The 26,526-nt window shown below is 36.3% G+C and overlaps 1 protein-coding gene across 3 annotated transcripts in view; it reads left to right on the forward strand.

The window, feature by feature from the left end:
• The window catches only part of RBM26 (RNA binding motif protein 26), a 50,070-nt gene extending 30,079 nt beyond the window's left edge, over window positions 1-19,991 (forward strand). For all 3 annotated transcript variants that reach the window (XM_042838784.1, XM_042838785.1, XM_042838786.1), the window contains 7 exons: window positions 1,118-1,192; window positions 2,893-3,063; window positions 7,985-8,089; window positions 9,895-10,104; window positions 11,188-11,274; window positions 14,629-14,742; window positions 19,264-19,991. In XM_042838784.1, the coding sequence (XP_042694718.1) occupies window positions 1,118-1,192; window positions 2,893-3,063; window positions 7,985-8,089; window positions 9,895-10,104; window positions 11,188-11,274; window positions 14,629-14,742; window positions 19,264-19,353 (852 nt within the window). In that variant the 3' untranslated portion in view covers window positions 19,354-19,991. The remainder of the gene's footprint in view (window positions 1-1,117; window positions 1,193-2,892; window positions 3,064-7,984; window positions 8,090-9,894; window positions 10,105-11,187; window positions 11,275-14,628; window positions 14,743-19,263) is intronic.
• Window positions 19,992-26,526: the final 6,535 nt, after the last annotated feature.

The raw sequence follows: 26,526 nt of genomic DNA on the forward strand, positions 1-26,526 counted from the left end.
AACCACTTGGAATGAAATTATTGATTTAACACCTGTAGTCTGTTGTTTTTTTCTTGTTGTTGTTGTTGTTTCTGAGAGAAAACATTGAAGACATGCCAAATTATTGCTTCTCTTTGTGCTGTTCCCTGTCTTCAGAAATTTTCATTATAATATACTAGCACATGTCGAAAAACATGATTTTGTGGGACTCACTCCCTTCTTTCTTTGTCTCCCTAGTTTTTCTGAACATTTGTCCCCTTGTCTTATCTTCCCTTTCCTTGCAGAAAAATGATTGCACACTATATTGCAAAACTAACATTTCACGCAGCAGAATTTGTTAGTATTTGAGAATACACATACAGACCTTGTTAGTGTTTCTTTTTTGTGGCTGTTGTGCACTTACACTTTGTATATGGTAATCCACTTAAAATTTGATAGTAGGTTGGTGATCTAGAAGTGCAAATTCATCTTCTGCCACTGCTTTTATCTCATTTAATATGCTGGTATCAAAGCTCTTTATAGACTCCTGCTATTATCCTTGTACCTAAGATTTTACGTTCTATATCTGAAAGCAAGAAGCAGTTGCTTTCTCTCGAGAAGCATTAGTTAAGACCTGAACACAGCAGCTGTGGCAGTCCCCTACTTTTCCTTCTGAGTGCAGTGCATCACAAATTAATCAGGTTCAATTTGTTTTGATTTGCTCATCACATCACCACAATTCTGTTTTTAGCAAATGCAATATAGATTTTTTTCTGAGGGTAATCAGTTTTTTTTTTTTTTTTTTGTCTGGAACTGTACTGTAGAGGTTGATTTATTGGCTAGATTCACAATTTCTTTCAAGATACCATCCTTACAAGTTTGAACTCTTGCATGTTGTAAATCTTGTGGTAGTATATTTTACTTTTCAAGTTACATTGTATACAGCTTTGCTAATGAGGATCATTAGGTTCTTCACTTTTTTTGGTGACACTTTGTTTTCCAAGATCCAGCTTTAAATATTGCCTTTAGGGTTGAGTTTGTTACTGTTTTTTCTTGTTATTGTAAGTTACTACTTTACAGTTGTGACATACAGTATATTATTCTTCTGAAATTGTTTTGCAAAATGCAGAAACTTTCGGTATTTTTTTAATGTTTTTAGGAAGCACTGCGACTTCAACAAGATGTGAGAAAAAAGAAGCAAGAAATCTTAGAGAAGCACATTGAAACACAAAAGGTAAAGTGTTAGCATTAGTAAAGGCCAGCAGTTGAGTTGTAAAATTTATCCTCGTGAAAATAATTCAGAGTAAGCCACAAAACTGACATATACATAGGTGGCTCCGAAAGGAATGCCTTCTATTTATTTCCTTGGACACTACAACCGATACAAAGAGCACAGTGACAAAATTTGATAGAACAGATTCTCAGCTACAAAACACTACTTCTCAACACAAAACAACTACTTCTCACCTCTGTTAGCTATGCATTCTTGCTAGCTGTGAACTGCCTGTGTGCTGTGCTCATAAAAATCTGTACCAGTGGAGATGACCCACTGTTTCAGAGCTGCTATGACTGCGTATTGCTGAAATGCACCCACTGCTTCACTGCACTCACATCCGCTGTTTGGTCTCTGTAAACTTCAGCAGGCGTCAGTGAGTGTCAGTGGGTGCCATTTTTTTCTGCATGTAAGAATTCAGTTACACACCTTTGCTTCATCTGCACTCCTGTATCAGGCGCCATTTTGTCAGGCTGCCCCTCTGCTGCCCTTTGTCGCACAGCAACAACATGTGATGGAATACTGGTGGGAATGTTCAGCCTCTACTGCTGTACCATCAACATTGCTTCTGATGTCATAAGTCAACGTAATAAAATAGGAGACGTTATTTTTGGAGTAAAATAAGCATGTTTTCAACTGAAATGACATCATCGCATTAAGTTTAGAGTTTTGATCTGTCTTGTCATACTATTTCATTTAAATTCCAAGCATCTACAATTAGATGCAGGTTTTAGTTGAAATTATCTGGTTTGGGTGCAAAATGTGAACTTCTTTGTGAGAAGTGAGAGAGAAAGCTATACTTACTAAGTGCAGAAGTTGATGTAGAATAGTGTACATGACTGCACACAAGCTTGGGAGGGGGAAAAAGCAAAAATATCGTTATAATTTCAGTATCTTGAGCAAATCAAATGGAAACCTCAGATGTTCATTAGAAAATCCATTTATCAAAGATTAAATATCTGAATATAAAATGTTAAAAGTCTTCTTTACTGAGTTTTGCAGATCATAGCATGGCTAGCAGGTTGAGGGACGATATCTTCCCCCTCTGCTCTGGGCTGTTGGGGGCACATGTGGAACACTGTGTCCAGTTCTGAGCCTCTCTGTTCAAAAAGGTAGGGATCATCTAGAAAGAGATCAGTGGAGGTCCGCAAATAGAAATAAGGGCCTGGAGATCTGGAGATCTGTATTAGGGGAGGCATAGACATCTAGGTCTGTTCAGCCTGGAGAAGACTGAGAGGGGGTCTTATCGATGTTAAGTATCTAGAGTGTGGGCTTTAAATGGTTGTGGCCAGGCTCTTTTCAGTGGTCTCTGGTGATAGGACAAGGGGCAACAGGCAAAAACTGAAACATGAGAAGTTCTGTGCAAACATACAAAAGAACTTAGTTGCTATGAAGTTGACAGAGCACTGGAACATGTTGCCTGCTATCTTCTCTGCAGATACTCAAGACCTGTCTCAATGATTTTCTGTTCAACCAACTATAGGGAACCTGCTTTTAGTAGGGGAGGGTGGACACGATCTCCAGAAGTCCCTTCCAACCTCTCTGATGCTATGATAGCAGAAGAAATACAGTACTCTGTTTTTCCATTAGTTGTAGTAGTTACTTGAAAACAGATATGTGATGGAAATTGCAATGTTGTTTTCTTTGTTTAAATTGGACAGATGCTGATTTCAAAGCTTGAGAAAAATAAAGCCATGAAGTCAGAAGACAAAGCAGAAATCATGAAAACACTGGAGATTCTAACTAACAGCATTACCAAGTTAAAAGATGAATTAAAAGGTGTATCATCAGGAGGAGGGACTCCTCTAAAAAGCATGAAAACTAAGACTCAGGTACTCATATTTTGATCAGCTTTCTAATAAGATGAATTTACTTGCTTAAGTCACTTTAATGAAAATATGCAGCTATATCAGAAGTGCTTAGAAATATGGTGTTTTAATCTTGAAGTCTTCTGTGAAGAGAGATCGGTTTTGCCCTCTATTTAAAAGAACATAGTTCATTTAAAAACTGTGCTATTGTCTAAAAGTTTGAGCCAGTGATACACAGATACAGTGTTATTTTGAAGATAGCAAAACAGAAGTTTGTCTTTTGCCTTATTCAGTCTTTTGTGTATAATCTGTTGCTTTTGCAATACGCAACTGCTGTTGTACTGGTTGTTAACAGAAATAATGAAGAGTGTTTCTAGCGCTAAATGGTAATCGTTATGCAACACAGATATCCACTAGTCACATGTAATACCTAAACTAGAAGCTAGTTCATTATTAAACTGGTGTATGTGTTTGTTTTCTTGTTCTTTTTGTGTAATTGAAATCGAAACAATTGAATTTTTCAGAAATAAGATTATACAATTGATTTTCCTTTGATTTGGGTATCCGTATTTGAGTTGGATCTGTGAGAGGAGTTTTTCTTACCTGCTGTACTTTCTGCTCATGTAACCAGTTCCTTGATTCTGCTTTAAAGTGCAATTTTGTTAGCTTTGAAAAATTAAATTGTAAATATGTCAAAAGGTTTGGGCCTGGTTTGGCCTGGTTCTGTGACTAAATGGAGTGAAGGGTCCCATGGACCCATGGCTCAGGAGGGGGGAAGTGGGGACAGTGAGCTAAGAGAGAAAACTAATTACCAAATATGATAATAGAATGCTAGATAACACAGTATAATACAGTATGATTAGTAATGAAGCTAATAAATCAAATAAAGGAGTGAGTGTCCAAGACCAAAGGTCTTATTCTTGTGCTGAAGGTGAGATGGCTAGAGAACATACACCATAGAGACGAGCAGAGAAAGAAAGGACAGTCTAGTGAGTCCCGAGCAGTTTCATCTTTCCCTCTAAACAGAAAAGGAACAGTGTAGTCTTCTGGGATTAGTAGTTTTTCTCTTTAGAGAAGGGTACCTAGAAACTATACACAGTCCATACAACTGGAGCGTTAACTCTTTAACTCCAGTGCTCTACATGATGTTATGATGTGGAATGCTGATAACAAAAATCATAAAACCATGATGAGCGTGTCTGCACCGACTGAACCAATTTGAGTCTGAAAGTGACATTTTCAGGAGCAAATACTTCTATAAAAAGCATACAGTTGAATTTTTCAAAGCTAACAAAATGACGAAGCACGTGATAATAAAAGGCCAGATTTTTCTATATTGTATTTTCCAGTAGAACAGAAAAGCACTTAAACTTTCCTTGCAGCTTTCATTCGGTTCTTAAATTTTCAGAATGCTTAATCATCTCTTGTAAAGTTTGGGATTCTATTTTAAAAAGCTAGTGTAACATTAAAACCCAGATTTAGTTTAAATGGTTTATAAGTTTTCAGTTTGAAATAGAAGAATTGGTGTTTCATTTTACATAAAAATAGGGATATTAGAAGTAGTTGCAATATAAATTACAGTGATGTGCAGATGTGGAAGAAAAAAGTACTGAAAGAAATACTGGAATGACCTGTACATACTCACTTCACTGTAGCTTCTTACCTCATTAGTCAGTCAGCAAAAAGTTGAAGCAACAAATTTTTATCCTGAAAATGGGCCATACACTATGATTTCTTGAAGTTGATTTTCTCTTAGAATAATTACAGCTTTAGTGGAGTAACTTTTAGAGCGGGAACAAGAGGTAATAACTCCAAGCTTTGAAGTCTGCTATAATAAGATTAAATTCATGTTCTTTGAAGGTGACAGATTTTTCTGACGTTTGAGAGTGAATTGGCACTGTCCAGTGAGAGAATGTTTCTTAGAGATCTTAGATAAGTTAATTTCCAGTAGAATGAATTTGAACTACAAAAGTTCTAGGAATTGGCAATATTTTCAGATCTGCTTTTGATTCTCTGTCACCAGTCTCCTTCTTGTTCTTAGCATACTTGTAAATGAGCTCCAAGAGTATTTGCTCCATTACCCTCTCAGGGATTGTGACGAGGCTGACCGTCATGTACTTCCCCAGATCTTCTTTGCCCTTCTTGAAGGTCAGAGTGACATTTGGTTATTCTCAGTTCTGAGGAATATTCCCAAATGTCATGACCTTTCAAAGATAATTGAGATTGGCCTTGCAGAGACATCAGAAAGCTCCCTCAGTACTTACGGTTGCATCCAATCAGTTCCCAGGGACTTGCGTACGTCCAGTTTGCTTAAATGTTACCTAACTTGAATCTCTACTAACAAAGGTAAGTCTTCCTTGCTCCAGACTTTTTTACCTCTCTTAGGACCTGGGATTGCTGAAGACAAGCTTTGCCAGTAGAGGCTGAAGAGAAAAAGGCATTGGCTCTTCCCAATTCCTTTTTTGCTAGGTCACTTTCCCCATTGACTAGCAGGCCTGTATTTTTCATGACAGTCTTCATTTTGCTCCTGATACACCTGCATAAATTTTTCTTGTTCCTTACCACCTCACCATATTATTCCACTTCAGGAGGGCTTTGGCTTTCCAAATTAGGTACCTACATGCTCAGGCAGGCAGTCTGTATTGTTTCTGCGTGGTCTGAGCCTGCTTTCACCTCTCCTGCACTTTTAGATTTGAATTTTGTTAGGAGCTCTTTATTCATTCATGCAGGCCTCCGATTATTTCCCGCATGTTTTGCTACTTGGGGGACACAGACTTTAAACTCATGAAATTGAGAATAACTCATCATCTCCCTTAGGCATAGCTACGTGCTTTCACACAGCTCTCTCACACAAAGGACAACTTCTTCTCATCATCCTTATTTGGCTTTCCTAAAGAGACTGCATCTGTCTACTGCAGCACTCCAGTTATGTGAGTCACTGTACAGTGGGGAGTTGTAACAGGATGATCTTTAAGATCCCCCCCCACCAAAGCCATTCTGTGTAATCTCTGTGAGATTGTAGTCCTGAAACTGCACAGACATCTAGTCCCTCCGCTCTACTTTCTATAATGTTTTATTATCAGTGCCTTTGAGAAAGGCACTGATTTGCCAGAAAAGAGATTAGATTTTCCCCTTTGTTACTGTTCCATAGGTACTCCCTTGTTTATATTGGTATGTGCATGCTTGAGGTTGTCCATCTTCAACTCTTTATGTTGATTTTGAGATCTCTGCAGTCCACATTACTAATTTTTTTGTCAACCTGGTCCTCATGTGATTGTAGTTTTCACTTATTTTTGTCTTGTTCCAGATAATGGAGATTGTAAAACACCCTTCCCCATGAGTATAGAAACCTTTGCTGCCTCCTGGTATGTCTTGAAGGAGGCATTTTCTTATTGAGGTGAAGCACAGCTCTGTAAAAAGGGAAATCTTCATTAAGAGCACTAGAAATAAACTTCAAAAATCTAGAAACTTTCTGACACCAGAGTCCCAGACTGCTTTGTGAGTTCTAACTTCTGGTCATTTTTAAATTTCAGAAGTGGTTATTTTGTCACATCTTTGGTGCATTACAATGCCATTACAACACTGGGATTTGAGAAACAGTTTACAGTTCTGAAAACTGAAAATCATAATACAGGAGATTAATTTTTATGGTTGCTGCAGATAATCAGAAAATGGGGCTGAAAGGAGTTCAGATTGAAGTTGCCAGTTGAATAATCCAGCTTTTTTTCTTTTAAAGCTTCCAGGAAAAAAAAAAAAAAAAAACAAAAAACAAAGAAACACAAAAAAAATCCCTTCTTTATCATTCAGTGGTGATACTTGGTTTCCAACAGTCACAACTGCGAAACCTTCGTCTCTTTGACAACCAGCCTTTTAATACATTACATGCTGTTTGAAGCAACGAGTGTATATGTAAAACTATTTCATAGTCATAATTTTCTTCTTCATTTGCAATGTCATTAGAACATTGGATTGCTGCTTTTTCCATTAAAAACAAAATAGGTATCCAATTTGGAACAAAACTTCAAATAAGATTTTCATAGTCACATGAAGCTGTTTTCTGTATCTGTACCAGCACCTGCACCTCTGTACTTTCAGTGAATGTATCTAAATTTGGATTCAGAGGCACCTTTCAGTTTGATACATATTTTTGAACTTCCTCATCATTTATAAGGTACTGTGTGCTGAAGGGCAACTACAGGCACATCAGAGACCAACCTTTTGTTAGCAGAGATACTGTTACTGTGGTGGTTTTTTTTCGTTTGTTTGTTTTTTCTACTATGGTCTGAACTGAACTACCATTTGTGCTTTTTCATTATGGAATTGTGATAATTTTAAAAGCTTCTTCTCATTACTTAGTGTAGATTGTGTATTCATTCATAACAATGCTTTTTTTTTTTCCCTGTAGAGTCCCTTTTTATCATTTCATTGCTGTCATATAATTTTGCATTTTTTGTCTTGTGTATCTCTAGTTTAGAACAGATTCTTTTGGTTTGGCTTGATGTACTAAAAGCTTTGACATCACCAAGCTCAAAAACATGCTGCTACACACTGAAGTTTTATCTTGCCTCTTTAAGGCTCCTAAGCTTGCACTTGGTGTATTTTTTTTAAAGTGGAATCGTAGTGTTGTAAGCAGTTTACCTCCAAAATTACAGCTGTGGTCTAAATCAATAAGCCACAATTTGGCTAAGTTTGCAATTTACGCACTCTAGTTTTAAAATTTGCTTTTCCTAGAGTTGCTAGGAATTTGCTACCACGCTTCTACCTGGAAAACAGACTTTTCGCTTTCCTTCAGGCCAGTCCTGGCCAATCTTTCAGTCACTGCATATTTCTGAAATAGCTTGCCGATTGGAGCATAGCACAGGATTCTTAGGTTTCATCAGAAAATTGTTTCCTCACTGGAAAATGTAAACTGTGCAACTAATAATTTGCTGTGACAATTTCTTAGATGCAGAAAGAGTTACTAGATACTGAACTGGATTTATACAAGAAGATGCAAGCTGGGGAGGAAGTTACTGAATTAAGACGGAAATACACAGAGCTGCAGCTGGAAGTATGTTTTCTCATCTTTTGTTTCTATCTTTCAGTGAAATATTTTCCTACATTTTTGCTGACTTGTGAATTGTATCGTTCAGTGCAGTGTTTCTTATTATAGATGAAGGCAGTTAGCAGTAATATTAAATAAAAGTTTCTGGGTTCTGCTTCAGTAGAGAAAAAGCATCAGCGTTACTTTTTATCACTAATTTATTTAAATTCTGAAACTTTAAATGATATGATATTTTATGATTTTTATGATAGTAATACATCCTTGTGGACATTAGACTATTTTTAAATTGTTGTCTGTGTTGGATTACAAAGGAATAAAAAATACAGCCTGATCTTTTTTTTTTGATAATGTCAACATCCTCTCAATGATATTAACCAAAAAGGCCAAAGTGGAAAAAGTAATGTTAGCACAGTATTATTTTTGAGAGAAGGTGGACTCTCCGAAAACAGATACAGTGTATCCTAAGCATTCAGTGTACAGAAACATATTTTTTTCTTTTTGTTTTACTTGCTTCGTAAGAAATAAAAAATACAGAAGGCTGCTCTAGATTGTTTTTGTCTCGGTATAAGAAATTATGAATAGTATTGGACGGATAATAATTCTTCTGTTTTGCCTGTATGTGTAGTAGCTACTTGGAAGATACTGATGTTTTTTCTACTCTAAAGCAGAGTGGTGTGTTGCTTAAATAAATCCTTCTTAATGAAGCTTGGTTGTATTTTAGGTATGACTGCATGCAGACACAGTGCATGTACATGCAGCTAGTTTGCATTAAAATCTTACTTCAAGTTGTTGTGTAGCTTTGGTGGTGGCTTTTTGATGGTGAAAATAGGTTTGTTAATAAGCCAAGCCTGTTGAACTGAGATGACTCAAAAACAAACACTTACAATAATTATTCTGATAGTGAATAATGTTTCATAGGTACCCTGAATGATTTTATTAATACAGCAGTCATAAATCGATTTCCTCATGGAAGGAGATCATTGGCATGCAGTCAAGTAGCGTTAGCAGTACTGACATGGTAAACGCGATAGGATACGTTAAAAACATTGTTACTGTGATTTTGTTTAGCATTCTGATTCATGAATAGGGCAATCTCTTTTGTAATGATCTGAGGGTTTTTTTTTTAATGTCTGCTATACATGCTCAAATTCAATCCTTGAAACGGTTTGTGGGTGGTTTTTATTTTTTAAGCTTAAATTTTACTTTTTTTTTTTTTTTTTTTTTAATGTCTGTTGGAGTGCCTTTTGATATCAAGAAAATGCATGTCTGTTCTGTGCATTGGAAATGCAGGTGTGGGATTGGAAATTGGTGACTGTGTAGACCCAAATTTTCAGAGAACAATTTGTCCTTGGATATGCATAGTAGAACCTCTGTTTCACAACTCACAGTACTGTGGCCAAATGTTACTATGCTCTTTTATTATTTTATATTTTCTTTTGAGACTAAAAATTCTGTCTGTAAATTAGGAGAAAACTGTTAGTCAGTACAATGAGAAAATTTCATTAACAAATTTCATATGTTATATTCCTGTCTCTCCCGAGGAAAGGAATTGTCCTCACATATGAGAGCTTCTTTGACTTCTGTTGTTCTGACATGTTGTTTTTTCTGTTCCAGTACTATTTTGAATCTGTTAATAATGTACATCATTAATTTTAGCATATTTTAAGATCTTAAAGTTGCTCTAAGTCTTCTTTAGGGATGTGTCTTTTTTTTTTTTTTTTTTTTTTAGGAAATGTCAAAATACGTGTTTGTTAGTTTTGTCTAAATATTTGGATTATGAATTTTAATAAATCCGTGTGTGTAAATCTTAGGCTGCCAAACGAGGAATTCTTTCTTCAGTTCGTGGTAGAGGGGTCCATGCAAGAGGTCGAGGTGCATCACGTAGCAGAGGTAGAGGAATACGTGGACGGGGTCGAGGCAGAGGAGTTCCTGTACATGCTGTTGTGGATCATCGACCACGGGCATTAGAAATTTCTGCGTTTACGGAAAGTGATAGAGAAGATCTTCTTCCTCATTTTGCGGTATTTTGTAATTTCTCTTTTTCTGCTCATGGGATGGCATTCTATCCAGTGACTTGTTTATGCTTGATTCAGTTCATCTGGAAATATTATTCAGGAATAACTCTATAACATGATATACCTGTTCATGATATAGAGAAGAAAAAAAAAGTCAGAAAAAGGTGAAATAGAAATTACACTGTTATTTCAACTGCTGTTAACTGAAGCATCAGACAGTTTGTCAGAATTGGTGGTATTTTTGAGGGGAGTTTCAAGATGACCTGAAATTTTTCAGTGTTTCTGCCATTCTGATTTGGACAATAAAGATGAGAACTATATATTTACTGACAAATTTCGACAGGGCATCCAAAGGGTTTCTTGTATTAATCTGTCTAAGCTTAGAGGTTTTTTTTGTTATTGTTGATCAACAACAACAATCTACTTGGTCAACCATAAGGCACTGGTAATGTAGTCTCAGTGAAGATTTAAAAGAATAAACTTATTTTTAATCCACAGCCTAGTATTATGATTGAGTCTGCCAGAAGACCGTTGTTGCTGTTTTCTCACATGTTCTTTGTACTTCAGCAGTGCACTCCACCTGTACAGATATGTTGGGTATTGGAGCTTACATTCTTGGCAGCATTAGAATACCGTAGAAAGTATTGGAAGAGTTTATTGGGCTAGAAGTTAAGATGCTGAAATCAAGCTAAGATGGAAATTTTGGCTACCTGTCCAGTATCTCATCTTTTTGTAGAAGTGTTTCATAATAAACTATTGGAATAATCTGAAGACCCCCTCTTCTTAATCAAGGAGAAGTATTGAAGCAGAACCACCTCTCTTTTCTGTCATAATTTTACTTCATACTTGTGTGTTTACAACTAGGAAATGTGAACTGTGGTACTTTGTGTTTTTAAAAATGCAAAGAAAAATAACACTTCCGTGCGAAGAACTCTAATTCGCATTAAGAGTGTGAAAGGGTACACTGTTCTAACTTGATATGCTTTTTGTGGTATTTCATGTAGGACATCATTTTTAGAAGGGGAGGGTAGAGGAGGAAGTCTGGTTTACTAAGCTTTTTTTTCTTTCTTTCTTTTTTCATATTAAAAGCAATACGGTGAAATTGAAGATTGCCAGATAGATGACTCTTCGCTCCATGCGGTGATTACCTTTAAAACAAGAGCAGAAGCTGAAGCTGTGAGTAGTTTCATTGAAAATACTTGGCAGCATTCAACTGCAATATATTCTAATATTTGATTAAATTTAATGCAGATAATTACTCAGAAATATTTTAAAGAATTCTCATATAGGAAGTCTAATTGTAGATTGAACAATTCTGTCAAAAGTGACACAGGCAAAGAGACCTTGCCTGTGGTCTGTGGAGGGGATTTTTCAGGCAGTGATGCCAGAGGGACATGACATGGAGCAACTGGAGAGTCATGCCTGTTTCTGGTGGCCATTTCCAGGAATGGGCTATTGAGTCACCATCCCTGGAGGTGTTCAAGAAATGTTTAGATGTTGTGCTAAGGGACATGGTTTACTGGGGAAATACTGGTTGTAGGTGGACTGGATGACGATCACGGAGGTCTTTTCCAACCTTGGTAATTCTGTGGTTCTGTGATTACTGATTCTCTTACAATATAAGGATTTATAACAAAGCAGGGTTATACTTTTGTAAGAGGGAAGTCAAGACAGTCATATAGAAATTCACAGGTAGATATCCTTATTTAATTGCCAGTTATTTTCACCTTAAGGATTCAGTCTTGTGTAGTTTAACTGACAGCCTGCAGACTGAGTCTATATATTTGGTTGGTTCATCAGTTGTATTTAGCTTTGCCTGGAAGTCAGTGATAATGTGAATGTAATTTTATGCGGTGAGATATTTTCTTTTCCTCCAAAGCGTATTTATTTATGAAGTTACAGAAGTATAGAATTACAGAAGTAATTCTTAGAGAGTTCTGAAACACAGCATTGAGGTATGTTGTAATTCATTATCCTTAAATATAGATTATGAGGACTATATTTCTGGATGAACAGGATTCTTGCCTTACTCAGTTAATAGTGCAAGCAGTATACGAATCTGCACAAAATAATGAACATAGTTGCATTGCAGATTATTTTGTTTTCTTTAAAATCCTTCCATCACTGTTGGGAAGGAGTATCCTGAAAGTAATAGGGATGATATCTTTGCACAAAGTTTATCTTTTGGAGATTATTTGAATGGAATTTTCATATTTGACCAGATTCTTTTGTTTCTGTATTCCTTATCTTGAAAAAGATAAATGATCTAATTGACAGTATTTACAATGAAAAAGAAGCCGGTAAGAGTAGTTCTGACCACTCACAACATCGTAATAGATACTTTGAGAAATAATTTGATTCATAAGCCAGAGGTGTTTTAAAGGAAGAGAAGTGTTGGGTGTGAAACATTCTAATGCAACAGTGTGGAGCTCTGACTGTATGGAGACTAAATTATTTGGTAAAAAAGGAAGTGCAAGGAATGATACATGGTACATAATGACTGGTAAGGATAAAGCAGTAGTATTGTGTGTCTGAAAGAACACAAACAGTAAACTTAGAGATCACAAATAAAAGCTGTAATAATTACTATACTCTATAATGGATTCAGTTATGGTTGGAATTTTTTATTTTGATGCTTTCTAACATTGGATATTTGATTTTGTGCCTTCATATTATTTAATGTTACAGTTGTAGTTTATATAACAAAAAACAATCATCTGTTTTTATGAACTGTCCAGATAACATCTGTACTCCCGTATAGAGTATGATTTGCCACAAAAAGGTTAACAGATCATATTACAGATACCTTTTATCAGCAAAATACAGGTTTTACTTCTACAACTTCTTTAGAAAAATTGGCATGCAGAGTCATTTCAGTCACAGCTAACTTTCTGTACCCAAAAGTCAAAGTTCAGTAATACTTCAGAAGCAAACTCAGAAGTTGATATATGTGAAATGAAGAAAGAAAACAGTGCAGAGAATGCAGAAAGGTATTGACAAGGGAGAAGGGAGACATGGTTAGTGGATGAGGAGGTGTGATCAATAGAACAATTAAAGTTAACATTCTGTATGCTTGTTTTTCCACGATACATTTCACTGCTTTAGAAAAATAGTAAGTACTCAAGGTGAAGATGTGCTTGCAGTGAAGTTTGGAAGGTTCTGTGAAAAGTGGAAGGATTTGGATTGAATTATAAGTCATTACCTGTATGTGATATGTCCACAGTCCAGTTTGCACTAAAACTTCTTCATTTCCTTGTAACTGTGTCTGATTACGTTTATTTTTATACTAAAATATTATAAAAAATGTACTAGGTCAAATACAGTAAAGTCTCATTTTTTTTTTTTTCTTAAGATATTCTTGTCTAAATATAATTCCACTGGACTTTTTGTTTTTATTAGTAAAGCAGACTCTAAGGCTGGTAGTAGAATAAATTGTGGATAAAAAATGTAATCATTAAAAAGCATCTACTGAGGCCAATTTTGGAGTAAATGCTGCTAATATTTTACTTTCTTAAATGAAAAAAGGCTTAAGCTTTATGACTGTGTCTGTCCTAGTCTGAAAGGAAGAGGAGTATTCCCTGTTGTAAAATGTTGAATTTTATGTAGTAGTAACTTCTTCCAAAGATTACAAGTTGTTTCTTGATCTAAAAGTCACGTATAAGTGCTTTTAAAAATTCTTGTTATGTGATATTGTGATGAGACCATGAACAAAAAGCTCCAGAGCTGCATTTTAATAGGCATAGAATCTTTTAAATTTATCATAAATTTATATGTACAGATTTAAAATTTATACCTGGGGACTTCAATATCACACAATTCATGTTCAGATGTCATCGAACATGTAATTGTTTCTACATTTCACATTATGCTGTGCTTTCAGATTGCACTATAAATCTTTTGTGACTATGATGGTTATTTCGGAATGTTGCTAACACTGATTTATGCTAGTTCATGTTACTTTAATTTGAACATACTATTTCCAAAGCAGCCACTTAATGGATCTGGTACTTAGAAAGCCATGAATATCCCATAAGTTAAAAATTTTTATATTTCAATTACGAGGGCTATACAGGAAGTAAAACATTTCCAGTAGATTAAGTTGTAATCACAAAGGTTTATTTTTTTCCTTTAATATTTAATTATTTTATATGTGGGATGGCTTGTTTCTTCTAGTAAGTAATGTGTTAATAGGTTTGTGTCAGTCTTCAAAAGACGAAGTACCCATCAGTGTAGTATTAAAAGCAGAGGCAAGTATTTAGTTCAGTATGTTGAATCACCAAGTGATTAATGATTTTTCAGTGCTTATTTTGTTTGAATATGTTTTGATCATTTTCCTGAAAGGATGTGTGAATTTTGTGTGTAGTTAATAAAGTTTTGTTTTAGACAATGAACAGTAGTTCAATATTAACATATTAAAACTTGTTTTCTCAGAAAAAGCAGACCATTGGTTTGTTCCTGGCATTTAACTATTAGAGAAGTTGTTTTTTCTCCTGACAAAGACATTTTTAACTAAGACTAAATTTGTTTTAGGCTGCAATCCATGGGTCTCGGTTTAAAGGACAGGAGTTAAAGTTGGCATGGAACAAGCCTGTTGCTAGTATGTCAGCTGTTGAAACAGAAGAAGCTGAGCCTGATGAAGAAGAAGTAAGTTTGCTTTTTTTGTCTCATGTTTATTTCTTAAAATGAAATGGTTTTGTTTTTTAAATGAAAATGATCTATTGATTCATACCACTTAAATCTGACTCACTTTTCAGTATCAGGAAATGGATTTATTTATTTAAGAAAATATTGTTTTCTAGGCTATTGACAGTCTAAGTATTTCACTTTTCATTGCAGGCGTGTTTCATTTCTAGTGTGTACATCTAGAAAATAAAATAGGAGGGGTGTGTTTGACATCACAAAATGTCTTAATATAATCAACAGTTCTTGGGAAATTTTGCATTTAAATGTTATTCTTTGTGTGAGGTTTGTAGTGCTTGCAGCATTTGTTTAAGTTGATATTGAAGTATAATGTTAGAATCGCTAGGTCCTGGACAGAGAAGTTTTAAGAACTTCAAATTAATTTGCTGATTTAAAAATACATAAATAAATAAAAATTCTATATTGTTTCACTGTTTAAAATTCATCTTATGCAGGATGAGATCAGGGTGGTGGTGATACCTGTAGTCACCAGCCTGAATTTTAATCTTAAACGTGTAAAATATCTCAAGTTTCTGTGTGCTTACAGTTGGTCATGCTGTTCATATTACTTTGTTTTATAGCTGATACTATATAAACTTGAAGGTTTCCATCTTTCTTCCATGTGTAAATTCCATCAATTCACCTAAAATGCTAAAGAGACCTGAGACTGAAATGAAATGAAGAATTACCTTGATAGTGTGTTTGTTTTGTTGTTGTTTTTTTGTGTGTTTTTTTTTAAATTTTTTTTTATTTTATTTTTTGTATTTGCTGTTTCAGAGGTGGAGAAGGAATAGTTCTGTAAGGGATGAGGGAAGTAAATTATTCAGCATGCTGACATTCTTAAACAGTAATGAAATAGGGCTTTTAGTCTGTTTATAAAATTGTGAGGCAGGTCTTTTGGACTTGCATGGTACTAAAAATGCCTGGTGCTTAGCCACTTAATTATGAAAACACTTAATTTAGTAGATGCCTTACTTTCTGCATCCAGGTGCCTAACAAAAAGTTGGCTATATTGAATCAACAGCCAGTGCCTAGGGAGAGTACTGAGAGTCATAGGCACACAGGCATTTAATTATCACAGGTTTGCATTTCAGGGACCTGTTGAGTCAATATGATGTTTTTGTAGTTGATAGCCCATTCTACATGTTTGTTTTCTTAATTTGGTAGGTTTTGTTGGAATGTGAGTGAACTTAGCACCTACAGTGTCCTATGATGGGGAATACTATTGTTTAAATATGAGTACCAAGAATAACTGTACTGGATATATTCTGCATCTGCAAATTTAATTTTGATGTTCTGAATCAACCGTTTAAAAAAAATTTTTTTTTTCTGCACTTTCTCTAAGATACTTCCTGTGATACTTCCCCTTAGTGACATTTTCTCTAGTCCAGAGGTCTGTAGGCTCTATGTGTTCACTGTAAGGAAATTGTTACAGGTTTTATGATAGTCTCTGCTTCCACTTAGCCTTGTGCACATGGTATTTTTGCATTTGCACTGTACAGAATGCCTCCTTTGTAGCTGTCCTATCATATTTTAGTCTGCTTAGCATCTAGACACTAGGGGAAAAGACTGAGTCGTCAGAAGGCTGCAGTATCTTAGTCTAGTTCATAATACTCTACGTGTATTGATAGTCAAGATGTTAACAGAGCTGCTTTCTGTAGGCAAAAGTAATGAATGAAGATAATAGTTCTTCTCTCTTGTAAAAGAGCTTACTGAAGAAAGCAAATATATCATAGAATCATAGAATGACCAAGGTTGGAAAAGACCTGAAAGGTCATCCAGTCCAACCGTCCACCTATTACCAATAGCTCCCACTAAACCACGTTCCTCAACACAACATCCACCCTTTCCTTGAACACCCCCAGGGTCAGTGACTCCACCACCTCCCTGGGCAGTCCATTCCAGTGCCTGACCACCCTTTCTGAAAAGTAATACTTCCTAATGTCCAGCCTGAATCTCCCCTGCCGTAGCTTCAAACCATTCCCTCTGGTCCTATCACTAATGACACGAGAGAAGAGGCTGACCCCCAGCTCACTACAACCTCCCTTCAGGAAGTTATAGAGAGCAGTGAGGTCTCCCCTGATCCTCCTCTTCTCCAGGCTGAACATTCCCAGCTCCTTCAGCCTCTCCTCATATGGCCTGTGCTCCAGACCCCTCACCAGCTTTGTTGCCCTCCTTTGAACACGTTCCAGGGCCTCAATGTCTTTCTTACAGTGAGGGGCCCAAAACTGGACACAGTACTCGAGGTACGGCCTCACCAGAGCTGAGTACAGGGGGACAATCAGTTCCCTGTTCCTGCTGGCAACACCATTTCTGATGCAAGCCAGGATGCCATTGGCCTTCTTGGCCACCTGGGCACACTGTCGGCTCATGTTCAGCCGAGCATCAATCAATACCCCCAGGTCCATTTCCTCTATGCAGTCCTCCAGCCACACCGCCCCAAGCCTGTAGCGTCACCTGGGGTTGTTGCGGCCGAAGTGCAGGACCCGGCATTTGGCCTTGTTGAAACTCATCCCATTGGCTTCAGCCCAGCTCTCCAGCCTGCCCAGATCCCTCTGTATGGCCTCACTACCCCCAGGCAGATCCACACTTCCAGCCAATTTGGAAATTCCATCTGCGAATTTACTGAGGGTGCGCTCAGTGCCCTCATCCAGGTCATCAATAAAAATATTGTAGAGGACAGGCCCCAGCACCGACCCCTGGGGAACACCACTCATGACCGGTCGCCAGCTGGATTTAACTCCATTCACCACCACTCTCATGAGCCCAGCCCTCCAGCCAGCTCCTTTCCCAGCCAAGAGTGTACACATCCAAGCCTCGGGCTGCCAGCTTCTGCAGGAGAATGCTGTGGGAGACAGTGTCAAAGGCTTTGCTCAAGTCTAGGTAGACCACATCAACAGCCTTTCCCTCATCCACAGATGGGTCACTAGATCATAGAAGGAGATCAGGTTGGTCAAACAGGACCTGCCTTTCATGAACCCTTGCTGGCTAGGCCTGATCCCCCGGTCATCCCGCACATGCCGCATGATCTCCCTCAAGACAATCTGCTCCATCCCCTTCCCTGGCACCGAGGTCAGGCTGACAGGCCTATAGTTGCCCGGATCCTCCTTACGACCTTTCCTGTAAATGGGAGTCACATTGGCAAGCCTCCAGTCTTCTGGGACCTCACCAGTCAACAAGGAGCGCTGACAGATGATGGAAAGCGGCTCGGCTGTCACCTCTGCCAGTTCCCTCAGCGCTCTTGGGTGGATCTCATCTGGCCCCATAGACTTGTGGCTGTCCAGTTGGAGCAATAGATCTCTGACTGTTTCCTCCAGAATCACAGGGGCGTTAGTGTGTTTCCCAGCCGAGATTACCAGGCCAGAGAGAGGAGTGTCCTGAGGATAACTGGTCTGACTTTTAAAGACAGACGCAAAGAAGGCATTCAGAACCTCTGCCTTTTCCTTATCCTCGGTGGTCACATTCCCAGCCTCATCCAGCAAAGAGTGGATATTCTCCTTGGTCCTCCTCTTACGGTTAATGTATTTATAAAAGAGTTTCTTATTCCTTTTCATCCCAGTGGCCAGGTTAATATAAATACTTCTCGGCATTTCTCAGCCTGCAGCCCTGTATTTTTCTAGAGTTTCACTAACCTCACAAATTAACTTCTCTTGCTGAATTTGGAAATTCTGTAGCAAAAACTAGAATTGCTGGGATGAGAAAAACAAGCAAGAAAGAACAGACGTAATTAAACATCTGGGAGACTTCATTAGGGAAAGAGATTTTGTGTTTGTCCTTTCTTTAGTTAGCGCAGAAATTGCAGTGAGAAGTGCAGTCATCAAAAAAAGTTCTGAGATAAGGAAAAGTTTATATATACACCTCTGTGTATGTAGGCAAAAATAAAACATAACTCACTGTCTATCTTCTTTATTTCTTTGTTTTAACTTCTAACTGAAGCCCCTAACTTGGAGAGTGTTTTGTGTAGTATGTTGAGATACCGTGTTGTCATTTGAATGTATTTGAAAATGTTTTTCTAAATTAATCTAAATGCACTTTAAAATCGTCATTATATTGAGCATGCTGGATTTAAGCTTAATTAAAGTATCTCATTTAAAGTTTTTGATAGGTAGTTTAAGCTCTTAGACTAAAAGAGACATAGTTAATATAAACTTGGAAAAGCTAACTTTAGTTTTCAGTGTAGTATATTAAATTTCATCAAAATGTTAAAGATTGGGCATGAGAACATGTTCAACAGATCTTCTGATTGTTCAAACTACAAGATCATTTTAAAGCTCAGTAAAAGAAAAAAAAAAGCAGCTGCATTTACCATTTACTAATTATATGTATATTTTATACACACATATACTTTTTGAAAGCATTACTTTTTACCTATGAAAAATAAAATTGTATGTTCCTTCTTAGTTTTCATGGATCTGGATTGTATTTTGTCTTTCAGTCTCTTATATTTTGTGACATAACACAGACTATCACATTTATCTCTTGAAGTTTCAGGAAGAATCTTTGGTGGATGACTCACTTCTTCAAGATGATGATGAAGAGGAGGAGGATAATGAATCTCGTTCATGGAGAAGATGATTCAACTGACTGATGACAGTGCTAGAACTGCACCTGTGTTGCATTAGTATTACCTAATGTACTTCTGCATCTTTGTATTAAAAGGGGTTTTGTGATGAAGTTGAATTCGGATATAGACTAAAAAGAAGCTGATCAGTTACACGTTTTGAGAGATTGATGTTTGAGTTACATTTCAGTAAATGGTTGCTAAAGACATCATACTAGGAACATATGCAATGTTTTTATTACATAGTTCTACAGAAAGTTACAGAATTCTTTGGGTTCTTTGTAATTTACTGAATTGGTCAAGCACAAATGACCGGAAGTTGTTATAACATAGATAATTTTTGTTCTATTCCAGATACGGAATGAAAATTTGCATTTAAAATCTTTGTGAATGTTTTCAGAAATGAATAGATAACAGTACTAAACTGAAGTCTCTAAAGTTATGTATTCATAATATTGCATAGTAGTATGCTTAGGCTTTACTATGTACTAGCCTTTTGTTGGATTTGTGTACGTATTTTACCTATGGGTTTTAATGATAAAGTGTATGACTGCTTTGCATATAAGTCCTTATGACTTTAAGATGTTAAAAAATAAATAAATGGAATGGTCTTCAAAAAAAAAAAAAAAAAGAAAAAGAAAAAAAAAAGCAATAACCAAAAAAGATAAGGCAATGGTCCTTCATAATGGAAAAAAAAAAAAAAAAAAGAAAAGGAAAAAAAAAAAAGAAAAGAAAAAAGACCATTTCAAATGGCAACCCCACCCCCATACTCACAAAAAGAGCTCTAATCACTTTCATATTAAAATAGTATTGAATATAAAAGAAAAATCTCAAAATAATGAAGTTTCATTTAATTTAACTCACATATGTACTCTGTCACATACAAGGTTTTGAACATCTTCTGAATTTTAAAGCTGTTTTAAGTCAAACTTTAAGTAGAATAACAATTTGATAGTAAGGAATTTATTCTTTATCCTGCACTGTAGAACTGCAGAAGAAAATTTAGTCCTGCAAAAACGTGTACAGCTTGTTATGTAGTTTAGGATGATAAGAGTGTGAGAAGTGGGATATTTGGCAAGAACGATTCTAAAAATTACGATCACACATTAATACATATGTTTTTTTTAATCTCTCTGTAGTTCTATCATGATGTTTTTTTAAGTAGTATTTGCAGATAGCAAGTTCACACTAGTGTATTTTGGTCATGTGAAAATGTACATACATGAAATGTACACTATAGAAATACTTAATTGGCTGCAGGAGGACATTGTGTTGTGCGGGATCTGAAGCTTCTCCTTCCTTTAGGAAGGGGAACTTACTGATTTTTGCACTAGTAGACTTTCCTTTTGGTGCCATTCTGCTGCTTGCAAAAGGAAAAGCATTTGTTAAACACTAGTTCTTGTTTATTTCCATCGACTCGTTCATGAATACAATGTAAAATCCTATCTGACAAAGAAATGCAGGAAATAGTATTGCAGTCTATTTTCTTCAGTCTTTGTGTTTCTGTGTTTTGGAGGGGAGGGGAGGGAGAGCTGCACCTCTTCCCCTCCCCTTTTTTAAAAATTCCGTAATAGGAGCAGAGGTAATTAGAAATAGTATCCCAGAGAGAAGAGGTCTCACTGTAGAGGTTTTATTCCACACTTTTTAGATGTTGGAGGCTTTTCTGAGGCCTTAATCCTGTTTCTTTTTATATTCCTATGTGTATGCAGATCTTCCTGCAAACATAGGCATTAAATTTTTTTGTACAGACCTAGTTTCACATTGAAATACCACACTTGACTGCCATGCTTGTTACAGTAAATTCAGAATCTTGCCTTAGCAAACTGCATTTGAAAAATTAGTTTCTTTTTACACTGAATTTAAGGCAAAATAAAATATTTTAAGAACTTTTTTATACAATGAGCACTTCCAGTTCACTGAGTTAAATACAAGCGTTTCTACTTTTCTTTGTTAATAATTTAGTGCATTTGAAGACTGCCAGATTGTCAGTCCAGAAGGTGGAATTTTTTAGTATGTTCTCATGCAGAACAGGTACAGCATGGGAAACAACTGTGCATGCTACCTTAAAGTTGTTGTGTTGTGTGCTTTTTCTACTGCTCAATCATGGCTTTTCAGTGGCAGTAAATCTTAGCAAAAGGTAATGATAAGCACTTGTGTATACTTAACATGGATGCTTATTGTGAAGCATCTCAAAATTCTTAATCATCTAATTTAAAAATTATTATTATTATATATTTGCTTGCTTGTTTTGAATTCAGCATGCTAACAGATCCATGCTAGATTCATTTCTTAATAATTGCCTGCAACCTGGTCTACCTGTATGGGGAATATGTTTTCAACACCTAACTTACCCATTTCATCAGAGAAAGGTGACGGGAAAATACTTGCTATCATTTCTTTTACCATCTGCCTTCTTTTACCTTATTTCATGTCATTTTGAATGATTGAAAACCACCTGGATTAGAATAGTTTGTTTTGCTGTCAGTTTAAAAAACAAATGACATGCTTGTTTCGGTTAAAACTATTCTGTAATCAGATGCCATGCAGCATAAGGTAATGGTATTCTGGTTGCAATCAAAATTGACGTCCTGTGTATTTCTCTATCAAATCAGATTTTTTTTCCTTCCTTTTTTTTTTTTTGTTTTTTTTTGTTGTTGTTGTTGTTGTTGTTGTTTGTTTTTTGGGGGGGTTTTGGGGTTTTTTTGTTTGTTTTTGTTTTTACTTAGTTCTGGTATTCCTTGCCTGGCTTTGCTCTTTCCTTTGCTGCTACTGTAAACAACTTTTGTAATTTCAGTTCAATCCAGTGAGGTCTTTATCAGAATAGCATTCAGTGAGATTTCTTGTCATCTGGAGCTACTTCTTTGCATCTTGACTGAACAAACCAAGCATCCTACTGATTTTCATTTCTTTCTTTTCTTAGTTGATCCTTCTGAGTGCATTCTTAAGTATACCTCCATTATGCTTAGCTTAAATAATTGTGTTTTTTTTTTTGACAGTTCTGCAAGTGGATTTTCCTAGTCTGAAACACCAGGAACACTGGTTTTTCTCAGAACGCTTTTCCAAATTTCTTTGGATAATAAGGTAAACACTTAAGAAAGTATTTTCTTTTCCAGCTAGGTGGTGAAGTACTTGAATAAATTGTGTTCTAATATGTAGTTAAATGGCAATATAGTAGTAAGCCACATTTGGTTAAATTACAGAAAATGTTATGTAGTGGGAGTCAGTAAGTCAGTGTTACTGTCTGTAAAGCAGTAAAACAGCAAGAATGCCTCTTTCAAGCATTACTTATTACCAGTGTTGTAGTTATTTTTCTCTTATGAGTTTTCCAATTTGAAATAAATGAGTTATATTACCAGAACACGAAGGCAAATGATTGACTTGCCAACCAAGTCGTAGCAAGTCTATTTCTTAAGCAGAAAAAGAACTGATTGAAAAGTACTAGTACAACTTTAGGCATTTAAAATAGGCTTATTTTCTAAAGAATTCTGAAGACAGTCTCTCTTAACTAGACAAAGGCTCCAAAAATACTATTCAGTTAACTTAGGTGTCTGATAGCAGTATGGCACAATTTTGCCTAACTTAGAAGGTTCATTTTTGTTGCTGACCATCTACTCTGCAGAGATCCCCAGACTAGGCAACATTACTATTTTTGTTGGCCGTTGAATAGCTTTTAATAACCATACATTTGTCTGATTTGTTTTATTTACTTATTTAGATGCAGTGGACACAGTTCTAATTGTCAGTTGTCTCATAAACATAAAAGATAGTTGTGCAAGAAATTTTGATTCAAAGTAATTGTTTTGAATGGAAGCATATTACGTCCCCTGTATTTTTTTTTTTTAATGTGGAATTCTGAACAAGGAGGTCTCACAAAATACACAGCAAAGGCATGCTTTTTTTTTTTTTTTTTTTTTCTTTTCCAACTGACTTGGAACACTGTTGTACCAATACCCAACATAACATAAAGAAACATCAGTGACACTATTTTTTTTTTTATTATTATTATTATTATTTTTTTTGTAATTCAGCATTGTTCTAATATTACAATAGGTGTGGTCAGATTTAATCTTGTGCTGCTTAGATTTCATTGTGATTTATAAGTTTAAATTAACAAAATCAGGAAAACTGAAACAGCAGAAATCTGAGATTTTATTGGAGAAAAAAAAGTAATGGATTTAATTATCAAAGTGAACAGTATTGATGGTTCTTTATCATTTTGTCGTAGGTGGAGCTGTTTCGTACTGCTCTAGCGTACAGCACTCGGGTACTTGTCATTCTTAATCAAGATTTCACAAAGAAAAAAATAAATCTGTTTTTCCATTGAGGCAGTATAATTGTAAACTAATTTTTTGGTGAAAAAAGACTGGTAGTTTTTGTGGACTTGTGTAGACCTTTGCAAATCCCCCAGTGTCTTCTTCGCATAGTAGCCTAAATACTGTTTTATAAATAATTATTTTCATTTTTTATATTAAAGTATTTGCATATATTATTCTGAACTTCTTTGAATCTGTAGGTATCAAAAATAGATGTAACAGAAATAGACTACACATTTCAGTCTTTATTTGAATTCTCTTTAGATCTATGTGGGCTGCTGATGAGTGGGATTTGAAGAACGTACTACTACACGAGGACATTTTCTTTAGTTTTTTTTTCTAATAGATCATTTTTTGAAAATTTCTTCTACATGCGTTCTTGATAAAATTCACCTGGATGTTGCTTTTCTTTACTCATATGACGAAAGATTAATTTCCTTCTTATAGAATCATAGAATCACAAGGTTGGAAACGACCTACAAGATCATCCAGTCCAACCATCTCCTCATCACCATTGCCACCACTAATACTAAACCATATCACGCAGCACATCATCCAGATGCCTCTTGAACACTGAGACACCTCTTGAACACTGAAATTATTGTAAGCTTGTATTGCTGAGATCAATTTTGTATTTGAAAATGAACTCATCTAACTTTTTAATAGTATTTTTGAGTTTGAAAACTTGAATTCTAGGATCAGCCTTGGAATCTCTGTTAATTCAGTTTCTTAACTTTCTCTAGCAAGGACTGCAATATTGAGTTCAACAAATCTGTCTGTGCTAGTTGATGAACAAGATTTTAGTATTTTTCAGGAAATGGGAGAGAAACTGTGGGGCATGTACACTTCAAAAGCCATTTTTTAATAAGCATCTACAGTAGACATGTTTTTGTTTGTTTGTTGTCATGGTTTTGTAATTTTGCTATCAGTATTTCACATCATAAGATCATGTAAAGCAAGGATAATTAAAGAGTTAATAATCCAGTTCCATGAACTGACAACTTTCTGGATACCTGATTCTCAGAACAGAAGAAGAACTACATATCCCAGAGGACTTCACGGTTAGAGAGGAAGATAAGTCGTAGGAGGAAGTCACAGGATCTCACTCTTTGTCTGGAGCTCTCTCTCGCTCACTGTCTGGCAGTGTGTGTGGGTGTGCTTCCAAGCCATGTGCTTCCTGTTCCAAGTAGGCCTTTTGGTTTTGCACACTCTCTCTCTTATTTTCTTTGATTCTTATTTTCTTTGGTTTCTTATTTTCTTTAATTTATTAGCCTCAATTTAAATTAGAATGTATTATATTGTGTTACCTTGCATTCCGATATCATATTTAGTAAAATTAAGTTTTCCTCTTTAGATCATTGCTGCTGTTCTGTTTTTGAACCCATCTCCCTACCTTTCCCTTTTTCCATTCCCATTTTTGGAGCCATGGGACCCACAGGCCTACTGCCTCCTGTGACAGGTGTAGATTGATCAAGATAATTCTGTGACAGTTTTTGGTGGAGAATGCAGGCATTCTAAAGCTTTTAATGTTAACAGAAAAAATAATAATAATAATAATTCCTTTAAACCCAGAGACTTTAGAAGCATTGGTATCTACTTTGACCTTCATAGATTAGATTGTAGTCTGGGCAATCTGCCAAACTCTGAACACTGTACAAAGTGTTTTTTGTTTTTGTTTTTCCTTTTTAGCAGCTACCAGCTATGAATCTGCTTTTTATTTTAGGAGCGCTGTCTAAGGGATTAAAAGCCATTACGTTTTTTGGAACTTACTGGCCTCCTATTAACATCACACTTTCTTGTTGTGAAAGTGTGTTTATATATCACTGTATAATCAATGAATATACAGATGTTATAATTAAGAAATATACAAGAAATATAGGCTAAACAGGTTATCATGCTAACGAAGAATGGATGGAAAGTTTACCCTTGCCCTGGGCTCACTGAGAAGACTCCAAGAAGAGCAATCTCCAAAAGAGATCGTTCCTCACTGGTAGTCAGCTCTTAAATAGGGTCTAAAAGAGGTGGAGCCCCTTCCAGTAGCACAGGAGGATCATCTTCACCTGTGCTCCCAGAGCTGACTCATTGCTCACCTCGAGTGGTCAATCAGAGGTTCAGGCCATGATTCTGCAGTTCCCATACACATCACCAAGGAAGGGTACTGATGGAGACACCTGTCTGGTACTTACATGCATTGTTGTATGATTTGAATTTTGACACTTACATCCCAGATGGAATAGCTAATTTTACAAACAACATGATGTTCAAACCGGTTTCCAGGCTTCTCAGTTCGTCACACATTTTTCGAATGCTGAGTTAGTGGTCATGCTTGTGTTCATACTCATGTGCATGTACTCCCTGAATGTACTCCTCTCCCTCTGTGTTATGTGGAAGAAGCCTCCTCCAGAACCAGAGAATGTTGACTGGGAGGGAATACGGAGAGGTTTAGGAAAAATCTTAGAAGCATGGGGACCCTCAATGTCGTGGGATTTCACTCCTGAGGAACTAAGCCAATATTTGAGTCAGTGATGGTGCGGCCTACATATATTTAAGGAGGTACAACTTACTGGGGGTTTGGCTTGTGCTTACTACACTCTATATAATACTGTTCTGGAGAGAGAGAGTTTCCAAGCTGAGGTTCAAGCCAAAGGGAGAAGTCTCCAAGTCAAATCTGATCAGACACAGGAGACACCAATAACAATGTCAGTTGCTCCAGTGGAAGGCAAGAAATGCAAACGGGTGTCCTCGCACCTAGAACTTGTGAAAAAAGAAGAAATGGAGGAGGAGGTAGAGGAAGATCCATGCGAGGTGCCCTACTCAGAACCACCACCATCTGGAAAGACAACAGGAAAAAGAGACATGGAGAGGAGAGTGATG

This window comes from Centrocercus urophasianus, unplaced genomic scaffold, assembly GCF_019232065.1.
Source record: "Centrocercus urophasianus isolate 14NV4802_14NV808 unplaced genomic scaffold, USGS_Curo_1.0 seq_9, whole genome shotgun sequence".
In the NCBI taxonomy this organism is placed as follows: domain Eukaryota; kingdom Metazoa; phylum Chordata; class Aves; order Galliformes; family Phasianidae; genus Centrocercus; species Centrocercus urophasianus.